At 44.9% G+C, this 11,279-nt stretch overlaps 4 protein-coding genes across 4 annotated transcripts in view, besides 2 other annotated features; 3 read left to right on the top strand and 1 right to left on the bottom strand.

Moving 5' to 3' along the window:
* Nucleotides 1-3,464, top strand: part of TSTA_107800 (uncharacterized protein) — a gene marked incomplete at both ends in the record, with an annotated part of 6,493 nt that extends 3,029 nt beyond the window's left edge. Inside the window, one exon of the mRNA XM_002488300.1 lies at nucleotides 1-3,464. This exon is cut by the window's left edge and continues 4 nt beyond it. Within this exon, the coding sequence (XP_002488345.1) occupies nucleotides 1-3,464 (3,464 nt within the window).
* Nucleotides 156-3,320: a mobile genetic element.
* Nucleotides 666-1,202: a mobile genetic element.
* Nucleotides 3,465-3,918: 454 nt separating the features above from the next.
* Nucleotides 3,919-4,917, top strand: TSTA_107790 (kinesin light chain, putative; the record flags this gene model as incomplete). The annotated part of the gene is made up of 2 exons (XM_002488299.1): nucleotides 3,919-4,048; nucleotides 4,211-4,917. 2 exons carry the CDS (start codon nucleotides 3,919-3,921, stop codon nucleotides 4,915-4,917), a joined length of 837 nt encoding a protein of 278 aa, XP_002488344.1.
* Nucleotides 4,918-5,884: 967 nt separating this feature from the next.
* On the top strand, nucleotides 5,885-6,273 carry TSTA_107780 (uncharacterized protein; the record flags this gene model as incomplete). The annotated part of the gene is made up of 2 exons (XM_002488298.1): nucleotides 5,885-6,205; nucleotides 6,262-6,273. The coding sequence occupies 2 exons, from the start codon at nucleotides 5,885-5,887 to the stop codon at nucleotides 6,271-6,273; spliced, it is 333 nt and encodes a 110-aa protein (XP_002488343.1).
* Nucleotides 6,274-9,604: 3,331 nt separating this feature from the next.
* On the bottom strand, nucleotides 9,605-10,187 carry TSTA_107770 (uncharacterized protein; the record flags this gene model as incomplete). Its single annotated transcript, XM_002488297.1, has 2 exons — nucleotides 9,605-9,981; nucleotides 10,034-10,187. 2 exons carry the CDS (start codon nucleotides 10,185-10,187, stop codon nucleotides 9,605-9,607), a joined length of 531 nt encoding a protein of 176 aa, XP_002488342.1.
* Between the last annotated feature and the right edge of the window lie 1,092 nt (nucleotides 10,188-11,279).

Here is an 11,279-nt window from a genome sequence, read left to right as displayed (position 1 = left end):
CACCACTCCAGACTACCTCAACCCATTTTGCCAGCGCTTTCTTCACTACTGATGAGAAGCCAAAGGGAGAATTAGGAAAGTTAATCACTACAGAGTTAGCAAATCGAGCGACTATGCACTGTGTCAAAGCCCTGGCAACAAAGGAAGCACAAGATGGCGACAATATAGAGAATAACGTTGAAGAAACGATTGATACAAGCACCTACGTTTCGGCAAGCCGATACTCCGAAGAAACATGGCAAGGTATTCTCATTGACACCGGCGCTGCAGACTTCTCTACAGCCGGATACAGTCAATTCCTCGCATATCAGAAAGCTGTCAAGGGAGCTGTAATAGACACGTCAACCGCAAATTCAGTAGGGATCAAATTTGGCTCAGGCGATCCTGTACGCTCAAAAGGCTCAGTCGATGTTGACACACCAATTGGCCGAGTCCGATTCCATATCCTCGAAACAATGACACCGTTCCTGCTCTCTATCAAAGACCTGGACAGACTGAACGTGTATTACGACAACACCAAAGATCTTCTCATTGGCCCAAAAGAGAATATGACTACCCAGGTTATACGAAGATTTGGCCATCCATTCCTTATATGGCAGGAGACCTACGAATCATGTCTCCTGGAATCACTTGATGAGAATCCCTGCTTCCTCACAGAAGCAGAATTACGGCGCCTACACCGTCGATTCGGTCATCCCTCAACTGACAGATTCTACCGCGTTATCGAGCGCGCAGGCCACGACGCTGACCGTGAAGCAATCGAGCATATTCGCAAATTCTGTCATCACTGCCAAATCCATGGTAAATCTCCTGGCCGTTTCCGCTTTACGTTGCAAGACGATATACATTTCAACCATTCAATTATTGTTGATATTATGTATATTGATGGTAAACCTGTACTTCATATTATCGACGAAGCAACACGTTTTAACGCCGCACGTTGGCTCCCTAATATATCTTCAAGTGCAACATGGGATGCCCTACGTGTTGCCTGGATTGATACGTACCTAGGACCACCAGATCTCATTGCAACTGACGCTGGAAAGAACTTTGTGAGTAAGGAATTCTCACAGCTCGCGACATCTATTGGCACCACTGTCAAGAGCGTTCCTATTGAAGCTCATTGGTCAATTGGCATGGTTGAACGCTACCACGCCGTACTACGTCGCGCCTATACCATCATCTCCGACGAATTGCCAGATCTACACCCCGATATGGCACTACAAATGGCCGTAAAATCTGTCAACGATACTGCCGGCCCCAACGGCCTCGTACCCACGCTTCTCGTATTTGGTGCCTACCCACGACTTACGCAAAACGACGCACCAGCAATATCAGTTGAACAACGTGCTACTGCACTCAAGAAAGCAACTGCTGAGGTACGAAAATTGTACGCACAACGACAAGTAAGAGATGCACTCAATACCCGTAACGGCCCGTCAACTACGGTGATCCATTCGCTACCACTCAACTCGAACGTCCTTGTATTCAGAGAAGGAAATACTGGCTATGCTGGAAAATGGGAAGGCCCATACAAACTAGTAGAAGTCAATAACGAGACCTGCACAGTCGCACTTCCAAGTGGCCCAACTCAATTCCGCTCAACCGTTGTAAAGCCATACTATGCCGAGGACATGCCACCTGAGGATATTGCCACTACTCTAGACCATGATAACGCACCTGAACCCCCAACACAAGGAAATGCACTCCTACCGCCATCGACTGTCAAAATCCCCTCTCAACGACCGCAGCGCAACCGTCAACCATCCGCTCGATACCGAGATGACGATTTCGAAGCATATATCAACAATAAGGAGATTACTCAACCTCGAGCTAACTTTGACGAGGTATTGGAACAAACAAGATTTACTGACTCACGCAAGCAAGAGGTGGATGGCCTATTGGAGAGAGGTGTCTTCCACTTCGTGCATGAGAATGAAGTTCCCAAAGGTGAACGTATTTTCAACTCACGATTTGTGGATGAGATGAAGAATTCTGGCACCGACAAGGCCTTTGAAAAATCGCGACTTGTTGTGCAGGCTTACAATGACGAAGGGAAGGACTTCATATTGACTGAATCACCAACTATACAACGCTGCAGTCAGCGCCTGATTCTATGCCTGACTGCCTGTATGGTTACTCACTCCCTATGGCTACGAGACGTTGTTCAAGCGTATATTCAATCGCAAACGTATCTTAACCGTGATATCTTCGTACGACCGCCACTAGAACTCGCCATCCTCCTTTCACCAGGCACACTGTTAAAAGTCGTCAAGCCTCTATATGGGATCCCTGAATCAGGCAATCATTGGTTCAACACCTACCATAGCCATCATACAGAGAAACTACAAATGGAGACGTCAACCTACGACCCGTGTCTCCTACATTGTATTGACCCTAGCAATGGCTTTGGCATCGTTGGCATGCAGACTGATGATACTCTTATCCTCGCCGACAACGCCTTCGCTAACCGCGAAGAGAAGGAAATTAAGGCTGCCAAGATACAGTGCAAACCTCGCGAACGACTCTCGCCTACAAACCCGCTGAAATTCAACGGTGGCCTCATCTCGGAGACGGCCCAGGGTATTATGCTTAGCCAAGAACGAACCTGCAAGCTTATACAAATCGTGCAAGAGCAACACGCCGATATGACAAGCTCCCGGGGAAAGATCCGCAAGAACGCATCACCAAAAGAACAATACGTATCTCAACGAGCGCTTGGTGCCTATATTGCTTCCTTAACGCAACCGGAAGCCGCATTTGATTATGCCTTCGCAGCACAGAGCACTAATCCGCAGAAAGAGGATATCAAATACCTCAACAAGCGCCTGCAATGGCAAATTGACAACCCATACCGCGGCTTGAAGTTTGTCAAACTTAACATCAACACCATCAAACTATACGCCTTTGTTGACGCGGCATTCGCTAATAATAAAGACCTCTCGTCACAAATCGGATTCGTTATTGTACTTGCCGACGCCTCGAACAACGCGAATATTGTACACTGGTCCTCGGTCAAGTGCAAGCGGATAACACGTAGCGTACTAGCCTCGGAGCTATACGCCATGGTCAACGGCTTTGATTTCGCTGCCTCTATCAAAGCAACAGTTACGCAGATTCTACACCTCGAGAATCCGCTCCCGCTAGTGATCTGCACCGATTCAAAGAGCTTATATGACTGCCTTGTGAAACTTGGTACGACACAAGAAAAACGACTCATGATCGATCTCATGTGTCTCCGCCAGTCATACGAACGTCAAGAGATTACGGAAGTCAAATGGATAGATGGCAATAGCAACCCTGCCGACGCCATGACAAAGAACAAAGCATGCAACGCTTTGCAGATCCTTGTTGATACGAATAAGCTACATATCACTGTCGACGGCTGGGTAGAAAGGTCTACCACGACACCGCAAAATCGCGCGATCAAAGCAAATTCGGTGGCATTCGCAAATCCCCAATAATGTCCCGAATCCTCGTGTCTAACCACATTTTCTTTTGCTTCATTCTTCCCGCATGTACAGAAAGCATTTATGTATTGTTTACTGCACCATTCCCTACACCAATCCGTTTGTTTTATCAACCCGGTGCTGCTCGTTATTTTTCCTATTTTTAGAGAGTTGCCAGTGTCGGAACGTGAATATCAAACCCTACACGTTTTGGCACCGGATATAGTTAGTCTGACGCGGCACGTGCGTGCCGCGTATATCTAGCTAGCTATCCCCGTCCCCCTCGTTCTTGGGGACAAGTCACAATATTAGGAATCAAGATATCTTCATATTGTCAGGCTCATTAGGCCGCTTCGTGTTCGCGCCTTACTACCGTCTATGCTTCGTGATACGGACCGTAGTTAAACCAACAATATCATTGAAACAGATTCAGTATCAAGATCAATTAGCGGCAGACTATTTATCTTTCATGGCTTGTATCAATCCACGAAATATTCCCGAAATCCTCCTTCCTCAGCCAACATCCAGGAAACAGAAAATTGAGGCTCTAGGCCTTTTAAATGCATACTCGTTTATTTATAGCCAAGGCACAGGTTTAGGTATGCACAGACTTGTGCATATTGCGACGCGAAACTGGCTTAGAAAGAATTCATCTTTTAGCCACTGGATCCAACGGGTGGCTGAACATATGCAGAATGTGTTTCCAGATAATCACTACACCAATCGAGGACTTTGGAGGGAATACCTTCCTCATGCATTAGCAATTGTGCATGAAAATGAATTTGTTGTACAAGGGGACAATTACCTTGGGTTGACTGAAAAGATTGCAGGTTGCCTTGCCAGTGATGGAAGATACCAAGAAGCAGAGATACTTTACAAGAAGCTGACGAGGATCAATCAGGACAAAGCTGGCTCAGAACATTCCTCCACTCTGAGAAGCATGGCGAACCTAGCATCAACCTACCGGAATCAGGGTCGATGGAACGAAGCCGAGAAGCTGGAGGTGCAAGTAATGGAGACAAGGAAGACAGTGCTAGGAGCTGAGCATCCCGATACTCTAACCAGCATGGCGAACCTTGCCTTTACTTGGAAATTCCAGGGCAAGCTACAGGATGCCTTGAGTTTAATGGATAAATGCTGTCACCTGCCCAGCAAAGTATTAGGGCCTAGTCACCAGTATTCCAGGTCATTCTCTTGTACTCTCAGTGACTGGATGGATGAGTATAACACCTTACCAAAGCAAACGACGCTCACTAGGAAAGAATGTCCGCAAGCTCTGCGCGAAGTTTCAGCAGGACCTCCAGCAGCTGTGGTAACCGCGCAGTTGGTCCGTGAAGAGCACATCAATCTACCTTATACCCAAAGACGATCGGCTGCTAAATTATTGCTCAGAAACCATCCTCTTATTATCGCTACTAGAACACCCTCGCCCGCGCCTGAAGACCAAGACTTACAAGATGTGGATTAATTTGGCACCGCCATATCCCTGCAACATTCAGCTAGATAACAGGCGATTTAAGGTGTAGGGGTAGCCTAGTGTTCAACTTTCAGCACATGTATAGTATGTGCATATTATTGTATTCTAGCTGATAAGGGAATGCAGAGTATGCAAGCATCTAGGCACAGGAATGAAGTATGTACTGGTAAAGTCTCCAGTCCACGCCACTTAAATCAGTCCATCACAGTAAGATTGGCTTTTTCAGGCCATATTGTATATTTCTAATTACAGAAAGCAGCTTCCTCGGTTATACTTAGCATGTGACAATTTAGCAACATCTTCTATCAGTTATATGATAATACAACTAGGTTGAAGCGGGGAAAACATCCATTCGGGATGAGAATCGCGATGTTGGTGGCTAGCATTAGAACCTGAGCAAGAATAAGGAGGCTAGCTCTCACACAAGCAGATACAGCATTACCACTCAAGGTTGCTTGACGTCTGATGAACTGAGAATGGAAATATCGAACTCGAAAGCATGTCGCAATGCCAATTTAGCTTGGATCCCTCTGGTTGGTGATACTGGTGATGCGAAGCGGGAACCCTTGTCTGGCGAATCATCTTGTGCCGCATTAACTTATTCTATGAATAGTAGCAGATCTTGGGAACCTGTGGAATCAGCCGTTCTTTATTAATTTGAGACATCATTGTTATTCTTGATTCATTCCATTAGCAGTAACCTATTGAAGCAAGAAGTTTCAGAGATAGGAAACCGAATTTGATGGTTGGTTGTCGCTTGTCAAATAACTCTTTGCAGCTATGTTGGTGTTTGATACGTGACTCCATCTGCGGCCACCAAGCATTTGACTAGTGAACCTCACCTTATACTCAAAACCAAAACGTGATGGCTGTCAGCATAAAATGTGCTGAACTTGCACGATATTAAACTGACCGAAAAGAATAAATTCCTTGCCGACTTCGTGATTAACATCACCAAATGCATACAGGGCAATCAATACACTCTTGCAAACGACCACTTTCACAGCAATCATCCGCTGATGCATCACCCGACCAGGCTCACAAAAAGCGAAAAGTCAAGCATCCCAGTGGTTTCCTACTCCCTGCAGCATTTTGGGATAATCTCTCAAAAGTCTGGCTGACACATAACGCACTGCGGGAGCTTGATCGAAGGAATACACAAGTTCCAACCAAGTCGCTCCAGCCAACTCGGTCGTCAAGACCTGTCACTCCCAACGAAGTAAAGGCTATTCAAAGGTTTGCACGTCAGGGTGGCCCAGATTTATCGGAACTACGGGGTGTAAGTTAGCCCAGCTTACCGAACAGCAATTTTTGACTGATTATTACAGTATCCAGAGCCTACAATGAAATCTCACCGACCGTACCGCATCCAAAAACGCAGTGTCAGCGCTTCTCGGGGCTCGAGTGCTTCACGAGGCTCAAGTACTTCGCGAAGCACCAAACCTTCAACCACCAAAAGTAGTACGATCGCGACTTTCAGCAGCATCTTATCGATCATGGGATCTTCCCACACCGTTATCGATTCCCCGAAGGACATATGCCTTCAAAGCCAGGCAATTGGGATAACATACTCGCTAGACTTGCTCGGCCTCGATCCTCACTTTCTCCTTCCAGATTCACTGAAGAAAACTTTGAAGAATTTCTCCAATTGGATACAGATGCTTCGAAGGAGAGACAGGTCGCGGAGAATGTGGTTCCCTTGATTGAAGGCAAAGCTCCAGATGGTAAATGTATAGGTGGTGGTATTCCCTTTAGGAACCTCGATCATCTTACTGATGGCACTCTGGTCCCTGGTAATCCTGATCGCTATCATGGAGCACGCCCGGAGCAACTTGACCGTCAGATACGAATCGAACTCAGTGGTCAGATTGTTCCGTCGACGCAGCATGATCTACCAATAACGCCAAATTTTTTTCTGGCAGCGAAAGGCCCTGATGGGTCAGCATCAGTAGCCAAGAGGCAGGCCTGTTACGATGGTGCATTAGGAGCAAGGGGAATGCATTCGCTTCAAGAATATGGCAAAGATGAACCTGAATTTGATAACAATGCTTATACAATCTCTTCCATATACCATGATGGCACTTTGAAGATGTTCACCAGTCATCCTTCAAAATCAACTACATCAGATCAGACAGAGTACTATATGACTCAGTTACGATCCTTTTCCCATGACAGACAATCCTGACACATTTCGGGAAGGTGCAACCTGGTATCGGAACGGCAGGGACTGGGCAAAGGAGCAAAGAGACGAAGCAATAAGACGAGCAAGTGAGAAAGCTACTCAGAATATCATTAGGTCCAGTGCCGTAAATACGAGCTTCAGCACAGTTTGTGAAGTATCGAGTACCGAGTCAATCGCATCTATGACTGAGCAATCCTATTTCTCGTTCAGCGGCACAAATACAATCGAGACACATTCATTGCAGTCGACACGTTCACTTTCGCCAAAACCATCTCAGGAGGAATAGATTATGTATAGACAGAATGATATATCTGAGCCCTCATGCAAGCAGACCTTGTATATAGAGATTCAGGTGCCTCCGACTTTACGTAAAATAGGTCATCATTAACATCAAGTATTGCATCAGCAAAGTTATCTTCACGCGTTTCAGACGTGGTTATCTTAGACGCTCAAATGCGCAGGTACATGGTGGTCATGTCACTGGGATGGGGGGTTAGTTGGACTGGCAAATAATTATGGCATACATTTTTAGTGCCGTCTAGAATGCATTAGCATATTCCGTACTGTTATATCCAGTATAATGAGTAGCGGAATAAATTCGCCCATCAGATCAGCATCTCGAAGGATTCGTACAGTGCAGCGATTAGCACCCGGCAGAGTGAGCAGGTGTATTGATACGATTAGTCGAGATGCTTTGGCGCGCTATCAAGGCGGCGGTGGAGACGTTAGCTGCCGTGCACGCCCATCACATCTCTAGGAACTTCCGAGGAAAGCACCTAGGGACGGTGCGTTCGTTGCACTTCTCGGCCAATAAGGAGATGAGCGAAATTGCCCCTAGACAAGGTTACGACGCATGCAGTCCACAACACCCATTCTTTTGCATTATGGCAAGGTTCAGCTAATCAGTAGCGTATCGACTAATGCAATCTCGAATTACAAACTCAGCTGGTTTCCGAGAATATCCAGTTAGAATTGTTAATTATACCTAGTATGGCTGCGAGCGACTTTACTCGTTACGCTGTTCTCTGCTGAACATGGCCTTGTATTAGTTTGCTCCTGAGGTCCACTTAAATAAAGCAAGTTCGCTCGTGCTGGCAGCTCGAGAGTCAATTGACTTCTTCTCTCATTATGGATATATCTGAGTTGCTCAATCCCTCGCCGACCTCGTCTGTTGCCTACGCATCAGAGGTAGTCAATCATCCACAACCAGTTGTATACAACCCTCAAGCTGTTGTTAAAGAGTTGTCTCCGATTATAGACCAACAAAAGGCTGACTCACTTAGTAAGTAATATCCAACAAAACATTATCAGTGTCCACTTAGTCTAAGACAGGGACGTTCAATCAAGAATTACGGTTCAAGACTCCGGAAACTATTGAAAAAAGGGACGAACAGAAAGATGAAGAAGGCTTTTTTCCACGATCAACCTACTCAGAACAAGAGTTACTGTTTCTTTGGTATCAATTTATTGATCTCAAAAAGACATGGAAGGAATGCCGTAAGGCTTTCATTGAACAATTTCCAAAGAGACACCCAAGGAAACATTCAATAAAAAACGCTTTTTATCGCTACTTGGACTACAAAGCCCCTAGAAAGCCATACAAAGGGAAAAAAAAAGAAAGAGACGCTCCATCTGTCTTTGATATCTGTGATCGACGTTATTCCTGGATGATGGACCCAAGATCGAAAGTTATAGACCTAATAAAGGATGATCTACTTGGTAAGCAAGCCCCCAAAATGTCATGGATTTTTACTCAGTCTATGACAGGGACATCTACGCGTGGTAGGAAGCCCTTCTTCACAAACGAAATTTTACTGTTTCTTTGGTATTGCCGTATCGATCTCAAATTGGGTTGGACAAGCATTTTCAAGGACTTTGAAACTATATTTCCAGCTTATAACTGTCATAAACTCCCATTACAAAAAGCGCTCTACACCTTCAAGACAAAGGTGCTCAAGGGCGGTGAGTATGGAGAAAACCAGGTTCCATCTGTCTTTGAAATCTGTACGAAACATTATTCCTGGATGAAGACCGGAGGAAATAGAGATATATCTGCCTTGGGTAGTTCCTATATACATCCGAGTTTAGCAGCTTGAAGTGGTCGCTACTTGCTACCCAGTAATATTCCTATATAAAGGGCCTCTGCCTCTACATCCAAGAATATTTTTCCTCACAGACGGCGGAGAAGAATGGGGCCTTGTTCAATCGATACCGTGCGCGATCGGGGAACTTGGAGGTCAGAAAGCTGTAAAGACGATTTTGTATTTGGTGTTTTGAAAGAGATTGGCACCATGGAAATCTTTTATTGAAGTCCGTGATACATTCATCCCATTCCTTGTTGAGATCAACAATATTATACCAGAGAAAGTATAACTCTTCGGATCGGCGACTTTTTCCTGGTAAACTACCAGCAAGGTGCGAGCCCTGCGGAGCTGCTCGTTCACAATCAGACAACTCTGTCATAGACTAAGTAGAAATCTATGATAGTTCTTAGAATCACTTACTAAGTGCATCATCCTTTTCCAGGTCTATGATTGGAGGTGACTTTTCGAAAGCGGAGGAGGTAGGTCGCGGATTGGGTGACTCTGCTATATTGGTAACTTTCGGTTTGGACGATGGCATCCAGGGATAATGTCTCTCGCAGACTTCGAAGACAGATGGGGCCATTTTTTGTAGAATCCGTCTGCGCTTTTTATCCGGGAATTTGCCGTCGAAGTAGCGGTAAAAAAGTCGTTTTATTGAACCCGTGGTTGGAGATTCCTCTGGAAACCTGTTTTTGAAAGCCTCAAGACATTCTTCCCATGTCATTTTGAGATCAATAAAATGATACCAAAGAAACAATAAGTCTTCTTCTGAATATTCACGAGCCGTCCCTGTCTTAAAATAAGTGGAAACCCGCACAGTATTCAGTTAGATTTTACTTACTATGTGAGCCAGCCTTTTGTTGGTCTGTATTTGGAGACAACTCTTTGACAACAGGTTGAGGGTTGTATACAACTGGCTGTGGACTATTGACTTCCTCTGATTCGTAGGCAACAGACGATGTCGGCGAGGGATTGAGCAATTCAGATATATCCATAATGAGAGATGAAGAAGTCAATTGATTTTCGAGCCGCTACAGGAGTGAACTTGCTTTATCTAAGTGAACGTCAGGGGCAAACTAATACAAGGCTATCTAATGTTCAGTGCAACAAATAAAGTCGCCTGCAGTAGTTTTTCGTACCAGTCGTCCGTGCCAGGAATAGATTTCATCATCCTCCATCTTGAATGCAGGCCCATATCCTACCCTCCGGATGACGAGAAATTCTAGAACAAGCAGCATTGAACTAAATCTTTACAAAATTCAGAGCTTTCTTCGACTTCCGGCTGGAGTGATAGCTCTATGAGGTCTTTTTCTGTTCTATGAATAACGTGCCAGACGTAATTAATTCTTCTCGGAAACTGGTTAACTTTGTAATTCAAGTCGATACGCTAGGATAGGGTGGTTCCGCTCATCTCTCTATTGGCTGAGAAATGCAATGAATGCACTGTCCCCCCTAGTAGCCAATTAGATGAAGTGATATTCCCGCCAAATGTTATGCAATTTGGAAGTATTAACCAAGCTAATTTTAGACTAGCTTAGTTTTAACAGTCTATATATTCATTGGGTGATATATTCTTTATCAAGCGGACTTGGCACTATTGCTGCACCATGCCTAGCAGGCATGGTGGAGTTTTCACATGACAAGATTCTAAGCATTTAAAGAGCGCCTTTGCCTTCTTGAATTAATATTCTTAACAGTCAAGTATTCGCAAGAGTCTTATTGAATGTGACCAACATGTCCGCAGGTGCAATTTTAGACCAGTTCTCAAATTTGATCAAGCACATGGAATCTCTGTGTCACAAATTAAGTTCTAAAATACGTCCAAGCAACGAACAGTTGGAGGAATTTCAAACTTTGACCATAAAACTAAAAGCCGCTACAGCAGATATCGAAGTACATGTTACACATCTGTTGGAGAGAGCTGCTCAGAGAGCAGCTCCGACCGAGCAACAATTAAAATTATTAAGCAGCCTTCAGTCCTCAAAACCTGTCGACCAATTAAGTCCCTTTCTTACAACCAGGCTCGGGAAAAATCTTGCTCTTATATTTCGAGGTCCAGATGTGTCGGCTTGGGATTCTGTTAAAGT

This window comes from Talaromyces stipitatus, genomic scaffold (genome assembly GCF_000003125.1).
Source record: "Talaromyces stipitatus ATCC 10500 scf_1105507295491 genomic scaffold, whole genome shotgun sequence".
NCBI classification, from domain to species: domain Eukaryota; kingdom Fungi; phylum Ascomycota; class Eurotiomycetes; order Eurotiales; family Trichocomaceae; genus Talaromyces; species Talaromyces stipitatus.
Note: the sequence above shows the minus strand (reverse complement) of the source record. Positions and strands in the feature narration are given on the sequence as shown.